Here is a 12,659-nt window from a genome sequence, read left to right as displayed (position 1 = left end):
GGGGGATTGCCTTCAAATTCTTCAAGATAACCTAACGTCATCACCCCGAAGATTGGGTCTTGGGCGCAGTTGGGTGTTCCAACAAGACAATGACCCCAAACACACATCAAAAGTGGTAATGGAATGGCTAAATCAGGCTAGAATTAAGGTTTTCGAATGGCCTTCCCAAAGTCCTGACTTAAACCCCATTGAGAACTTGTGGACAATGCTGAAGAAACAAGTCCATGTCAGAAAGCCATCAAATTTAACTGAACTGCACCAATTCTGTCAAGAGGAGTGGTCAAAGATTCAACCAGAAGCTTGCCAGAAGCTTGTGGATGGCTACCAAAAGCGCCTAGTTGAAGTGAAAATGGCCAAGGGACATGTTACCAAATATTAGCGCTGCTATATGTATATTTTTGACCCAGCAGATTTGATCACTTTTTCTGTTAACCCATAATAAAGTCATAAAAGAACCAAACTTCATGAATGCTTTTTGTGACAAAGAAGTATCTGTTCCAATCACTCTATCAGAGAAAAATCTGAGTTGTAGAAATAACTGGAAACTCAAGAGAGCCATGACATTATGTTCTTCACAAGTGTATGTAAACTTTTGACCACAACTGTAGATAATTACAAAGTTTGTTTACTGGTTAAAAGAATGAATAAAATACAAAATCAACCAACCAACTATAACAGTATTTTTATTTTATTTTTTGCAGCGAATGGACCTTAGTTTCAGTGAACACTCACAAATACCTTTGAGCCTGAAGCTCCCCAACACTTACAACAAGCTGTTGGATATAGAACCAGATCAATCAGAAGTTTCCTTTTGGGACCACCCAACCTGCAAGAAAACTCAATCAGCTCAACTTCTCACACAGAAAAATGATCACAACAGTCACAGTACAGGTCTTGAACCACCAGACTCGTCCGCTCCTGACAATATTACCATACCTCGTCCTCACGGAAGGAAGAGCGCTGAACTTGGAACTGTGTTAGCTCCACTTTCCGGCCAATCTCAATCAAAACCGTCTAATGGGGAAAGGACAAAAACAGGAGGTCATGGATTTCAGACCTCAGACGCGTTCAACCTTGCAGAGGATCACGATCACGTGGATTTGATAAGCCTTCTGGACCCCCTAAATAAATCCTCACAGATAAGTTCCGCATCAACGGGGGAAGAAATGAATATTGGAGTGTTTACATCATCTTGTGAATCAACAATCCCTCCTCGGGCTTACCCAATGAGCCAACCTCCCTTTCAGCCGCATCATCACATATCACCTTCTGTCTTTACTCAGCCTGTCCAGAATTCCCTCACCCAAATGCAGTATTTGTCAAGTCCGAGGAGTACACCTTTTAGTGCAGTGTATGAACAACCAAGTGGTTCCTATCTCCACAATCCAACCAAGTCACATCCTCACCCTGCGCTCTCAGAAGTCTCTAAACAACACTTGATTAACAGTCCAACGCTTCTTCCCAGTTACCGAATGGGTAAGCCTTACCCATATATCCAGCAGACTCACTTATCAACCAGCAATAATACGCTTTCAGGACTTTCAGACTCAGTCCTGGTCCCAAGTACTGCTCCCAACTCACTCGCAAGACAACTTCAAGATGGCAACCAGAAACCTCAGGATCCTTTTGGTGACCTTCTGACGATGATTCAACCAACTATACCTCTTCAAAAGAGCACGGATCAGCCTCAGAAGGGGTGGGAAACATTTGAGTAAAACCTTTTCATAGACTTCCTCACTGACATCGCCAAATGTTTTCATTCTTGCATGAAAAACCTCATCGGAGGAACTGGAAATGTACATCATGTTGTATTAAGAATGTGTGCATTCGGTCTTTACAGAAAACCTGAACTGTGATTAAATATAATGTTTATAGGAAACGTCACATGACAAATGACTAAGACTGAAAAATGAATAAAACCTCACATTCACTGACCCTATATATCATGAAATCTTTCTTGACCTCAATGCTGGCCCACACAATAGACCCTACTCACGTGATGTCACAGCCACGCCCCCGCGCCATGTTGTCCGTATACTCGTCATGTTAATGCATTAGCGCTTCGTAAATTCCTCCTATTATGGCGTGTTTTTCTGCTCGTTAACATTAATAATCAAAATGGTGAAGTCGTGTGTGGCGGTCGGTTGCAAAAACAGAGAAGATAGACGGAGAGACTTGAAGTTTTACCGTATTCCGAGAGACCCGAAGAGGAGACCGAGCTTGACTGCTGCAATTCGACGAGAAAACTGGGCTCCAAACGACTACCACAGATTATGTAGTAGTCATTTTATATCTGGTAAGATGCATTTAATATATATTTAGAGGGTTTTGGGCTGACAACCACAATTAAGATAATTGCTAGGCTAATCGCCGACAACATACACTCAGACGTTGTGAATGAACTACCTGAAAATATATAATTATAAGGGGATAATCAGACAGTTGTCATACAATTAATTTACAATTTCACTATTGAGGTCAAAAGCCAAAAAATAAATTCAACTAGGGACAATCTGGAGTAGTGCTATCGCACTACATATTTATTACATATTATATATGTATGTAGTGAGAGTGCTATCGCTAAACCATATAAACATTAAAAGCCCTAGCTCCATTGACAAATGACATGAAATACATTAGACTTGACAGTGGATCTTAGCAAGAACAAAAGATTTTGAATTGAAAATTTCGTAACTCACCTTCCGAGCACAAGATTCTTGCCGAATTTTCGTGTACGTTGTTTCACCCAACCAGCAACGTAGCATTTATAAGCCTCCAAGCTCTTAAAGTTTTTCAAACTTTCGTGAGAATAGGCTGATTTTGTGTGGACAAGATAGTTGTAAATATCAGGATAGCAGATGTCAGGCAAAGACTGCGAAGCCGGCGGGTCGAAAAACATCGATTTAGGCATCAAATACGGATCTGACGAATGGATAAACTGAAGCTTTTCCACGTAACGCCTTTTATGCAACGCATCCAATGAGTTTACAGCGTCAGATAACACCGGGGCTTCCATGAATTGCTCTATAACTTGCTCGACTAATTGAAAACAATGAGAATAGGTCTAAAAAATAGGTACAATATGGCGGCCGGAAACAGCGACACGCCCATTTTGTGACGTAGGTGAGTAGGGTCTATAGGTGAGCTAGGAGATTGCCCAGGATGCCATCTAGTGGAGCTAGTGCCAAATTGGTTGTTGGAGGCAGTCTTTCAGGTCCTTCGCGTGTTCGTTTTCCATTCAGGTGAGACGGCTAGACTAGATTGTTAAATGAAGACTGGAGGCAAGTGATCAATAGTGCGCGGTTTTAATTTCAGAAATTTCTTGGTGCATTTACTAGAGATGCCGATCGATCGGGTCCGATCACGTCATTTTCAAAGTATCGGAATCGGCAAAAAAATATCGGCCATGCCTTTTTAAAAAATTTTTTTAAATTAAATCGTTTCCTAATTGTATTTAACGTTACAGACATAATATGTTGCATTCATCCAGAGTCTTTAGTTTAGGTTTAAGGTAGGGTTATCAAATTTATCCCGATAACAGCGGTAATCAATTTTTTAAAAATGTATCACGTTAAATATTTAACGCAATTAATGCATGCTTTGCACGACCCACTCACGCTTTGTCGTGCTCAATCTGTAATGGCGCCATTTAACCTATTTAGAGAGATAAAAGGCAGCATAAAATGAGTGGAGTGAATTTTGGCAGCTTTTGGAGCCATTTTTTAATAGGCTAAAGCCTTACAATCCCCCTTCCTACAAATAGAAATATCATTGTTTTTTTTTTTTTTAACACCTTATGTTACTTCCCAACGCAGAGAAGATATGTCAATTGATAGCACTACACACAGTAATGGTTCCACTTCCCATCATGCATTTGGGTTGAATGGCTGCAGTATCATTTACTGAAAGCTCAACAAATACACTAGATGGCAGTATTTAGTCACAATATACAAAGTCACAAGTCTTTCAATCCGTGGTTCCCTCTCACAGAAAGAATGTTAATAATGTAAATGCCATCTTGAGGATTTATTGTCATAATAAACAAATACAGTACTTAGGTACTGTATGTTGAATGTATATATTCGTCCGAGTTTTATTCATTTTTTTCTTAATGCATTGCCAAAATGTATATGATCGGGAAAAATTATCGGGAATGATTGGGAGCCATAAAAAGCAATCGGATCGGGAAATATCGGGATCGGCAGATACTCAAACTAAAATGATCGGGATCAAATCGGGAACAAAAAAACATGATCGGAACAACCCTAGCATTTACCGTAATTCCCCGAATATAAGGCGCACCTGTGTATAATGCGCACCCCAAATTTACTTGTAAAATCTAGGGGAAATTATTGTACCCGTTTATAACGCGCACCCTAATTTTAGCACCAAAAACTAGAAGAATACAAGAAAACAGCTCGTGTACAGATACAGAAATGTCATTTTACTGACTGGTGAAACAGCACAAGCATAGCATATTGGTAGTTCAAAACATTATCATAAACTGACAACATTTACGGTAATAATATGATTTGACAACTTCTCCAACTTACCAGAATCTAGGAGAAAACAAAACAGATGTGACTTTTCTTTTAAAGGCTGCAGTATAGCTTGCTCGTTTCATCATGAGAACGTAAGTCGGAAATCCGAGAGAGCTCATCGCTGTCAACACGACAATAACAATAGGAACTATTGTTATTTGGGTTTGAGTTTCCCGAGGGACAGATATAGTTGATGGACACACACTGGAAGTCTGTGTTGTTACGTTTGTTATGGTCCGAGTTGCGGAGCTGCAATAAACGTTGACTCAAATGAGTTCAAGAAACTAAATTCTGTTCTTTATAAAGAGTGGAAAAAAGCAGAATTTAACAGAGACGAAATCATTCGGCCGATCAAAGTGAAGTATAACCGAAACAAAATGGTGACGTCACGTACCGTAATGGTCGGCAACGTATCGCCGCATACGTTTGTTTCTTCAACACAGCGTGGCTGTGTCAAAAAAAAAAAAAAATCGTTTTACATATATAATATATATATATATATATATATAAATTATATATTTCTGTCTCCATCCATGTACCCGTTTATAATGCGCACCATGATTTTAGAAGTTGATTTTGGGGGAATAAAGTGCGCGTTGCATTCAGGAAATTACAGGTTACAGAACAAGCCGTGTAGAGAAATGCACACTGAACAGAGAGCTCGGCCTTCCTTATATACAGATAGGGAGGTGTGTCTGGAGCCTTTGGTGATTAGCTTTTTTCTTCTTAAAAATTTTAAAAATAAAACCTATGTATACGTTTTTGGGAGCAAATGAGGTAACCAATGTCGGGGCAGCTTTTTGATATGGAGGAAAAACAAAAACCAGGAAAAGAAAATGTCGGCGGTCTGGGAATATTTCAGTGAATGTAGTCAAACTTCGCCTATGAGCGATAGTGTGCTCTGGTGACTCATTGTGTGTGTGTGTAAGGCCATGTCTACATGTAGCTGGTTATTTGGACAAAATAACTTTTTCTACGGTTTATCCTATAATCCACACGCAGCAGCACATTTTGGGCATTGAAAACGAGGGTTCTTAAAAACTCCATCCAAAGTGAAGATATGCGAATTCATTGTTTGTGGCGCCATCATGTGGACACTGATAACTGAAGATTTAACTTGGGAAACGTCACGCCATTAACCGCGAAAAACGAGGGATCACTGTAAAGTATTTTGAAATATACAATATTTTTGAAAATATGTCATTTAGGGGTGGGGGGCCCTAGCCACACGTTCGCCAAGGGCATCTAGTCACCTGCTTGACCTAGTAACCTTGAATTTCCTAGCAAACGCAAAATCCTGTTCATGAGCTCTCTACTTTGCAGTAGTCTTGGTTGGTTCCAGGGTAGCCAGACGGATAAATAGACCCATTAACATGTCTGTTGATATGATGTGACTTAATCATCTTTATTGGCAAGGTAGGTTAGAAATACACAAGAAATTTGTCTCCAGTAGCTGGAGCCACGGCAAACTGCTCTCCATCACACAATTTTTTTTTACCATTCAATAGTTATTAGCATTTCTCTTCTGTGTAAGAGAAATGCTTTCGGGACACTCATCACTTTGCAATAATATTACACATATACAACCCCTAGAAAAAAGTATGGAATCACCAGACTCGGACGAGCACTCAGACATTTTATCATGAAGAAGAAACTCCAATCAAAAAAACTTGAGAAATAATGAATTAGTTCAAAAGTGCAACTTTTTAGCATTCAGAAAGTCAGAGAGTCAAGAATCTGCATTGGACAAGGTGATGATGCTGGAACCTTTGTTTGGTGCTGTTCCAGTGAGATTTACAAAGATGACGGCCTAAAGAAGACAACAAAATTCCCTCAGTAGTTGATGATATGGTGCTGCATGTCAGGCAAAGGCACTGGGGAGTAGTGACGGGATCTGTCGTTCACTTGAGTAAACGAATCCATTCCGGTTCGTTCAGTAAAAAGATTCGTTCAAACAAATCGTTCAACGAATCGTTCGCCCCCCTCATCTCCCTCCCCGCCCAAACGAATCGTTCGGTTACTGAACGGGAAGTGACGTTGGCGAACGAATCACCAAAGACCGCTTCGCAGTATAACTGAACGGGAAGTGACATTGCTTGGTCCCTCCCCCTCTTCCATATTGACCACTCGTCGTAGTTTCAGAAATGAGTGACAGGCGGTATCATCCTGCTTTCACAGACAGCCTCTGCTGCTGCAAAAGCGAGGGAGAACTTCCGCGTCGTCTGTCCTAGTTCTATGGGCTCAAAGTCATGGCTCGTGCTTGCATTTCGTTTTCGGACACGGTTAAACATTTTCCTTTTGTGGGGGGAGTGGGGGTTTGGGGTCGGGGGCGCACGGACTTTCTTTAGCATGATCTTGATCACATATGCTACCAGCCAACGCAGCATGCTTGCTGTCACGAAAATACAAATAAATCGAAAGTTTAATTTCTAAATATGGAACGACCAACACATCATATTTACCTCTCGCTCTGTTGTATTTTTGTTTTTATGCTCATCACTATTATTTTAGGTCACTATTGTTAAAACTGAAGTGTAAATAGCTAGTTGTCAAATGTGCTGCTCTGAAATAAAAACAATACTACATTTTGATATTCGACAGTTTAATTGCAAATCAGTATTAAGATGATCGTATTGAATTTTTGCACTGGTATTAACAAATAAAATAATCCGGTCAGCTCCCCTGTCGCCCCCTCATCTCAGATTGTCAAATGCTGACGAGAAATAATTGTTTGCTCTTTACGATGTTGCCTTTCTACTCTCATTAGTCTGTTAAGAAAAATGTAGACATATTGCGACATCTCCCGTGTCTGCGTGCGTTGTTTTTGAGTAGCACATGATGGACATAATTTGTCAAATCAACACCCGACACGCTGACACGAAAAAAAAAATAAATAAAACAGTCGGAAAAAATTGACATGTATATACAGTTTCATTGCAAATCAGTATTATGGTGATAATACTAAATATTTTTTCTGTGCGCATATGAGGTAAATATCGCTGCCATGAAGCCTCCATATAGTGACAGTTCTCTGCCCCCTTCACTGCCGTGAGTGCCGTCACGCGACCGCAGCTCGCTTTTGCTTGTCTCGTAGCTACCCGTGTTTTTTTATTAATTTATTTTTAGCTACCCGTGTTTTAACTAATGTAAATTTGATAGTATGTTGTCAGTCATAGGTAGTCCTGAGTCTGTTGAGAAAAGTAGTACACTAAACCATGCTCCCTAGATTTGTGTGGTGTTTTGTCTGTTTGAGCAGCATTTGATAGGCTCCACATTAACAAATATGTGACAAAGTCATTTCCTTCCATTTTTTGACCCGTTCACCGCATTACTGGAAAGTCAAGTTAGCAGCAAGCTAGGTTAGGAACCGGAGGACCGAGTCAGTGAACGGGAAGTGACATAACTCAGTCTTGCCCCCTTGCGTGCACGCTGGCTGCTTATTAGCTACACGTGGAAGTGAGTGACAGACGCCCTGATTCTGTTTCCGCTCCCTCCCCTGCCCGCGATGAGGCTGGCGTCTGATTGGTCGTGTGTGATGTCAGAAGACGCTGCCGCTTGCTCAACGCCCTCCCACGCAGCGGACAAGCCCTAACTTCATAGAACGAATCAGTGCAGATGGTGTTTAGTTCGGTCTCGTTCACCCAAACAATTCGTTCAAAAAGACCGAATCGTTCGCGACCGATACAACACTACTGGGGAGATGGCTGTGGTTAAATCTTCAATAAACGCGCAAGTTTACATTGAAATTTTAGACAGCTTATCCCTTCAATTAAAAATATGTCATTTTCCAAGATGACAATACATCATGCCACAGAGCTAAAACTGTTAAAGCATTCCTTGGAGAAATACTCATCCAGTCAATATCATGGCCTGCAAATAGCCCAGATCTCAACCCTATTGATAACCTGTGGTGGAAATTGAAAGAAAATGGTCCAAAGCAAGACTCCGACCTGTAAGGATGATCTGGCAAGTGCAATCAAAGAGAGTTGGCACCAAATTGATGAAGAATACTCATCAAGTCTATGACTCATAGACTGCAAGCTGTCGTAAAAGCCAGAGGTGGTGCTACTAAATACTATACATGTGTTTTGATTGTTATTTCTTTGTTTGTTTCTCATGTTTCAATATTTTTTTCCTAAAAATGGAGTGATACCATATACATTTCCCTGCACTTGCTATACAAAATTAATATTTACTGACCACAATTTTTTAAAATAATTTCTTTTAGTGTTTCTGAATGCTTAAGAGTTGCACTTTTGAACTACAGTTATGGTCAAAAGTTTACATACACTTGTGAAGAACATAATGTCATGGCTCTCTTGAGTTTCCAGTTATTTCTACAACTCTGATTTTTCTCTGATAGAGTGATTGGAACAGATACTTCTTTATCACAAAAAACATTCATGAAGTTTGGTTCTTTTATGACTTTATTATGGGTTAACAGAAAAAAGTGATCAAATCTGCTGGGTCAAAAATATACATACAGCAGCGCTAATATTTGGTAACATGTCCCTTCGCCATTTTCACTTCAATTAGGCGCTTTTGGTAGCCATCCACAAGCTTCTGGCCAGCTTCCGGTTGAATCTTTGACCACTCCTCTTGACAGAATTGGTGCAGTTCAGTTAAATTTGATGGCTTTCTGACATGGACTTGTTTCTTCAGCATTGTCCACAAGTTCTCAATGGGGTTTAAGTCAGGACTTTGGGAAGGCCATTCATAAACCTTAATTCTAGCCTGATTTAGCCATTCCGTTACCACTTTTGATGTGTGTTTGGGGTCATTGTCCTGTTGGAACACCCAACTGCGCCCAAGACCCATTCTTCGGGCTGATGACGTTATCTCGAAGAAATAGAAGGTAATCCTCCTTCTTCATTATCCCATTTACTCTCTGTAAAGCACCAGTTCCATTGGCAGAAAAACAGCCCCTCAGCATAAAACTACCACCACCGTGCTTGATGGTAGACATGGTATACTTGGGGTTAAAGGCCTCACCTTTTCTCCTCCAAACATATTGCTGGGCATTGTGGCCAAACAGCTGGATTTTTGTTTCGTCTGACCACAGAACTTTCCTCCAGAAGGTCTTATCTTTGTCCATGTGATCAGCAGCAAACTTCAGTCGAGCCTTAAGGTGGCGCTTTTGGAGCAAGGGCTTCCTTCATGCACGGCAGCCTCTCAGTCCATGGAGATGCAAAACACGCTTGACTGTGGAGACTGACACCTGTGTTCCAGCAGCTTCTAATTCTTGGCAGATCTGCTTTTTGCCGATTCTCGGTTGAATCTTCACCCTCCTGACCAATTTTCTCTCAGCAGCAGGTGATAGCTTGCGTTTTGTTCCTGATCGTGGCAGTGACAAAACAGTGCCATGCACTTTATACTTACAAACAATTGTTTGCACTGTTGCTCTTGGGACCTGCAGCTGCTTTGAAATGGCTCCAAGTGACTTTCCTGACTTGTTCAAGTCAATGATTGTTCAAGTCAATAATCACTCACAAGAAATTTCTAATTTGTGTTGCTGTATGTATATTTTTGACCCAGCAGATTTGATCACTTTTTCTGTTAACCCATAATAAAGTCATAAAAGAACCAAACTTCATGAATGTTCTTTGTGACAAAGAAGTATCTGTTCCAATCACTCTATCAGAGAAAAATCTGAGTTGTAGAAATAACTGGAAACTCAAGAGAGCCATGACATTATGTTGTTCACAAGAGTATGTAAACTTTTGACCACAACTGTAATTCATTATTTTATTCAAGATTTTTATCTGAGTTTGTTCTACATGATAAAATGTCTGAGTGAGTGCTTGTCCGAGACTGGTGATTCCATACTTTTTGCTAGGGGTTGTATATGATGTACTACATACACAGTCATGTTTTCAATATTCGCACCACTCAATTTTCCCTCATTGTTCAAATGTTTCTTAGAATACAGAACATCGATATAATTTTAGCTCACTTGTTAAATAAACACGTAACATTGTGATCTGTCAGGTGGGTTTCCATCTTTCATGATTATAATGTTCAATTCTATTCAAGTTTTCAGGCCCAGTAGAACTTTGATGGTTATAAATTATGCGTATCAAAATGTTATGAGCTGTCTGAGTCCGATCCTGTTCAGATGAGTCTTTCCTCCGGTGGAACTTTAAGCATTCTGTCCATTTCCAAGCGAGCTCCAGCAAACTCTTCAGCACTGGGGCTATAAGCCCCCTCTGACTGGCGCTTCTTTCTTGTCGTTAGTACCATGAAGGTCAAGCCACTTATCAAAGCTAACATGCAGAAGGAAAACACGGTGACAGTCATTACCAGCCAGGGCATGTCTTGTTTACTGGCTTGTTTCTGCAATAACAAACAGAACAGAAATTATTAGGTATGGATGTTGATAGCGTAGTCTGAAATTTCCTCAAAATGGTAAATACAGAGAGTCCTCGAGTTACGAATGAGTTTCGTTCCTATACTCAGGGTTTCCCCGACACATAAAAGATTGTGGTGCACCGCCACACCAAAATAAAAGCCACCACGCCTTGTACATGAGATGTTTTTTAAAAAATATATATTTAGCTTAGTATTTATGCCCTATTTACCAGAAGTTGTCTGAAAGAGCACATCAAATACAAAAATCACATCACTTCTCCTGTTGCAAGCTTGTGCCTGACTATGTTGGCGCAGAGTTGAAAACCGGGAGAAAAATCCACAGAAAGGTACTTCAAGTTAATGAATGTAATTCTGGTTTAGGCCTGTAAAAACAACCTTAATTTTGACATTGACATAACATTTAACTTCTTTATGGCGTGTGTTTGACCTGAATCGTCGCGTCCTAGCATAGCATTTGTTCGTTATTGATGTCACTGGTTGTAGTTTCAGATGAGCATTTTTGAAATATTTAGAAAAGATTAAGGTTGTCAACAATACGATTTTTATTTTCGAATGATTAATTTGACATTCATTCTCGTAGTCTCGTAGTTATAGTCCGACTTTTTTTCTTGTATTACTATGTGATGGCTTTGGCCGTTTAATAGTAAATTTTCTAAGACTCTCCCAGTCAGCTGATCGTCGCCTCCACCAGCTGGCTGCTTCCCCTCCCACTATGACGAAAGCTGATCGACGCTGGACGGACCGACGATGTCGCCGCTGCTGATTGGCCACGAAAAAAGGTGCCAAGCTTCAAAAACCTGCCGATCTCGGAGGTCGCATTTGACAGCATTCTGCCGCGGTCCTCCTCGCCAGCTGTTTGCTCGGAATTCACTCTCGTTTGCATTTGATCGCTAGTTTGATACACTCCCGCTTTTTTGGTGTGGTCTTTTGTGTTTATTCGTTAATGGATCTTTTTTGTTCACCACTGTAAATAAGAGCACTGAAGCAAGTAGGGGTAAGTCGCCATTTCTGTTCAGCCCCTTTTCTCCTGTTTTGTATAGCGTAGGAAGTTAGATTAGTGGCTGTCTTTTCTTTGCTCCTTTTACATTATCGGGGTTTAGTTAATGGGTGGGGTTGAAGTGTAGTTCCTTATGTTTGTTGTTTTGGCCTGGGCTTACCCTGAAGCCCCGCTTCATCCACATTTTGTACATATTCATTGCGAGTTTGATTGTTGTGTAAATAAATTTGTGTCCACTCGTATCTTGTGTGGCTGGTTTTATGTTGCGCCCTTAGCGAGCCGTCCGTGGGACGTGACATACTACGAGAATAAATAACTCAAAGATTAAGCCTAATGTCAAAATTTCTGAACTGCCGCTTTAGGTTATGTTATGCTTTTGCTCTAAAGTAGAAACTAATTTGGGCCATCATTCTTATGATCATCTTTCATCCAGTTAGTCCCTAATTTCTATATTTCAATATTATAACAATAGCAATGGGTTATACACAGGATCTCGATAACAATACGGTATATACTTACATTAGTTTCACAGACTTGACCACTGTATCCTGGTGGGCATTCACACACAAATCTATTGAACCGGTCCAAACAAGTACCGCCATGTCGGCAAGGATTGGAGCCACACTCATCAATCTCAAATTCACATCTGCAACATAAAATGGGGCATATAATTAGATGTGGGTTTTCAAAGCAAATGCCCATATAGTAAAAGTCCCTTTTTTTTTTGGAATGGCGTTTCTTCGCTGCACCAT

General features: G+C 40.4%; 2 protein-coding genes across 3 annotated transcripts in view; one reads left to right on the top strand and one right to left on the bottom strand.

The window, feature by feature from the left end:
* The window catches only part of LOC130905790 (DENN domain-containing protein 1A-like), a 35,692-nt gene extending 31,235 nt beyond the window's left edge, over positions 1-4,457 (top strand). Inside the window, exon 22 of the mRNA XM_057819478.1 lies at positions 702-4,457. Coding sequence (XP_057675461.1) covers positions 702-1,715 — 1,014 coding nt within the window. The 3' untranslated portion in view covers positions 1,716-4,457. The remainder of the gene's footprint in view (positions 1-701) is intronic.
* Positions 4,458-10,335: 5,878 nt separating this feature from the next.
* crb2a (crumbs cell polarity complex component 2a) overlaps positions 10,336-12,659 on the bottom strand; it is a 41,769-nt gene continuing 39,445 nt past the window's right edge. For both annotated transcript variants that reach the window (XM_057818136.1, XM_057818137.1), the window contains 2 exons: positions 12,427-12,553; positions 10,336-10,874 (listed from right to left, as the gene is read on the bottom strand). In XM_057818136.1, the coding sequence (XP_057674119.1) occupies positions 10,653-10,874; positions 12,427-12,553 (349 nt within the window). In that variant the 3' untranslated portion in view covers positions 10,336-10,652. The remainder of the gene's footprint in view (positions 10,875-12,426; positions 12,554-12,659) is intronic.

This window comes from Corythoichthys intestinalis, chromosome 17 (genome assembly GCF_030265065.1).
Source record: "Corythoichthys intestinalis isolate RoL2023-P3 chromosome 17, ASM3026506v1, whole genome shotgun sequence".
NCBI lineage: Eukaryota > Metazoa > Chordata > Actinopteri > Syngnathiformes > Syngnathidae > Corythoichthys > Corythoichthys intestinalis.
This window is presented reverse-complemented; position numbering and strand designations above follow the sequence as displayed.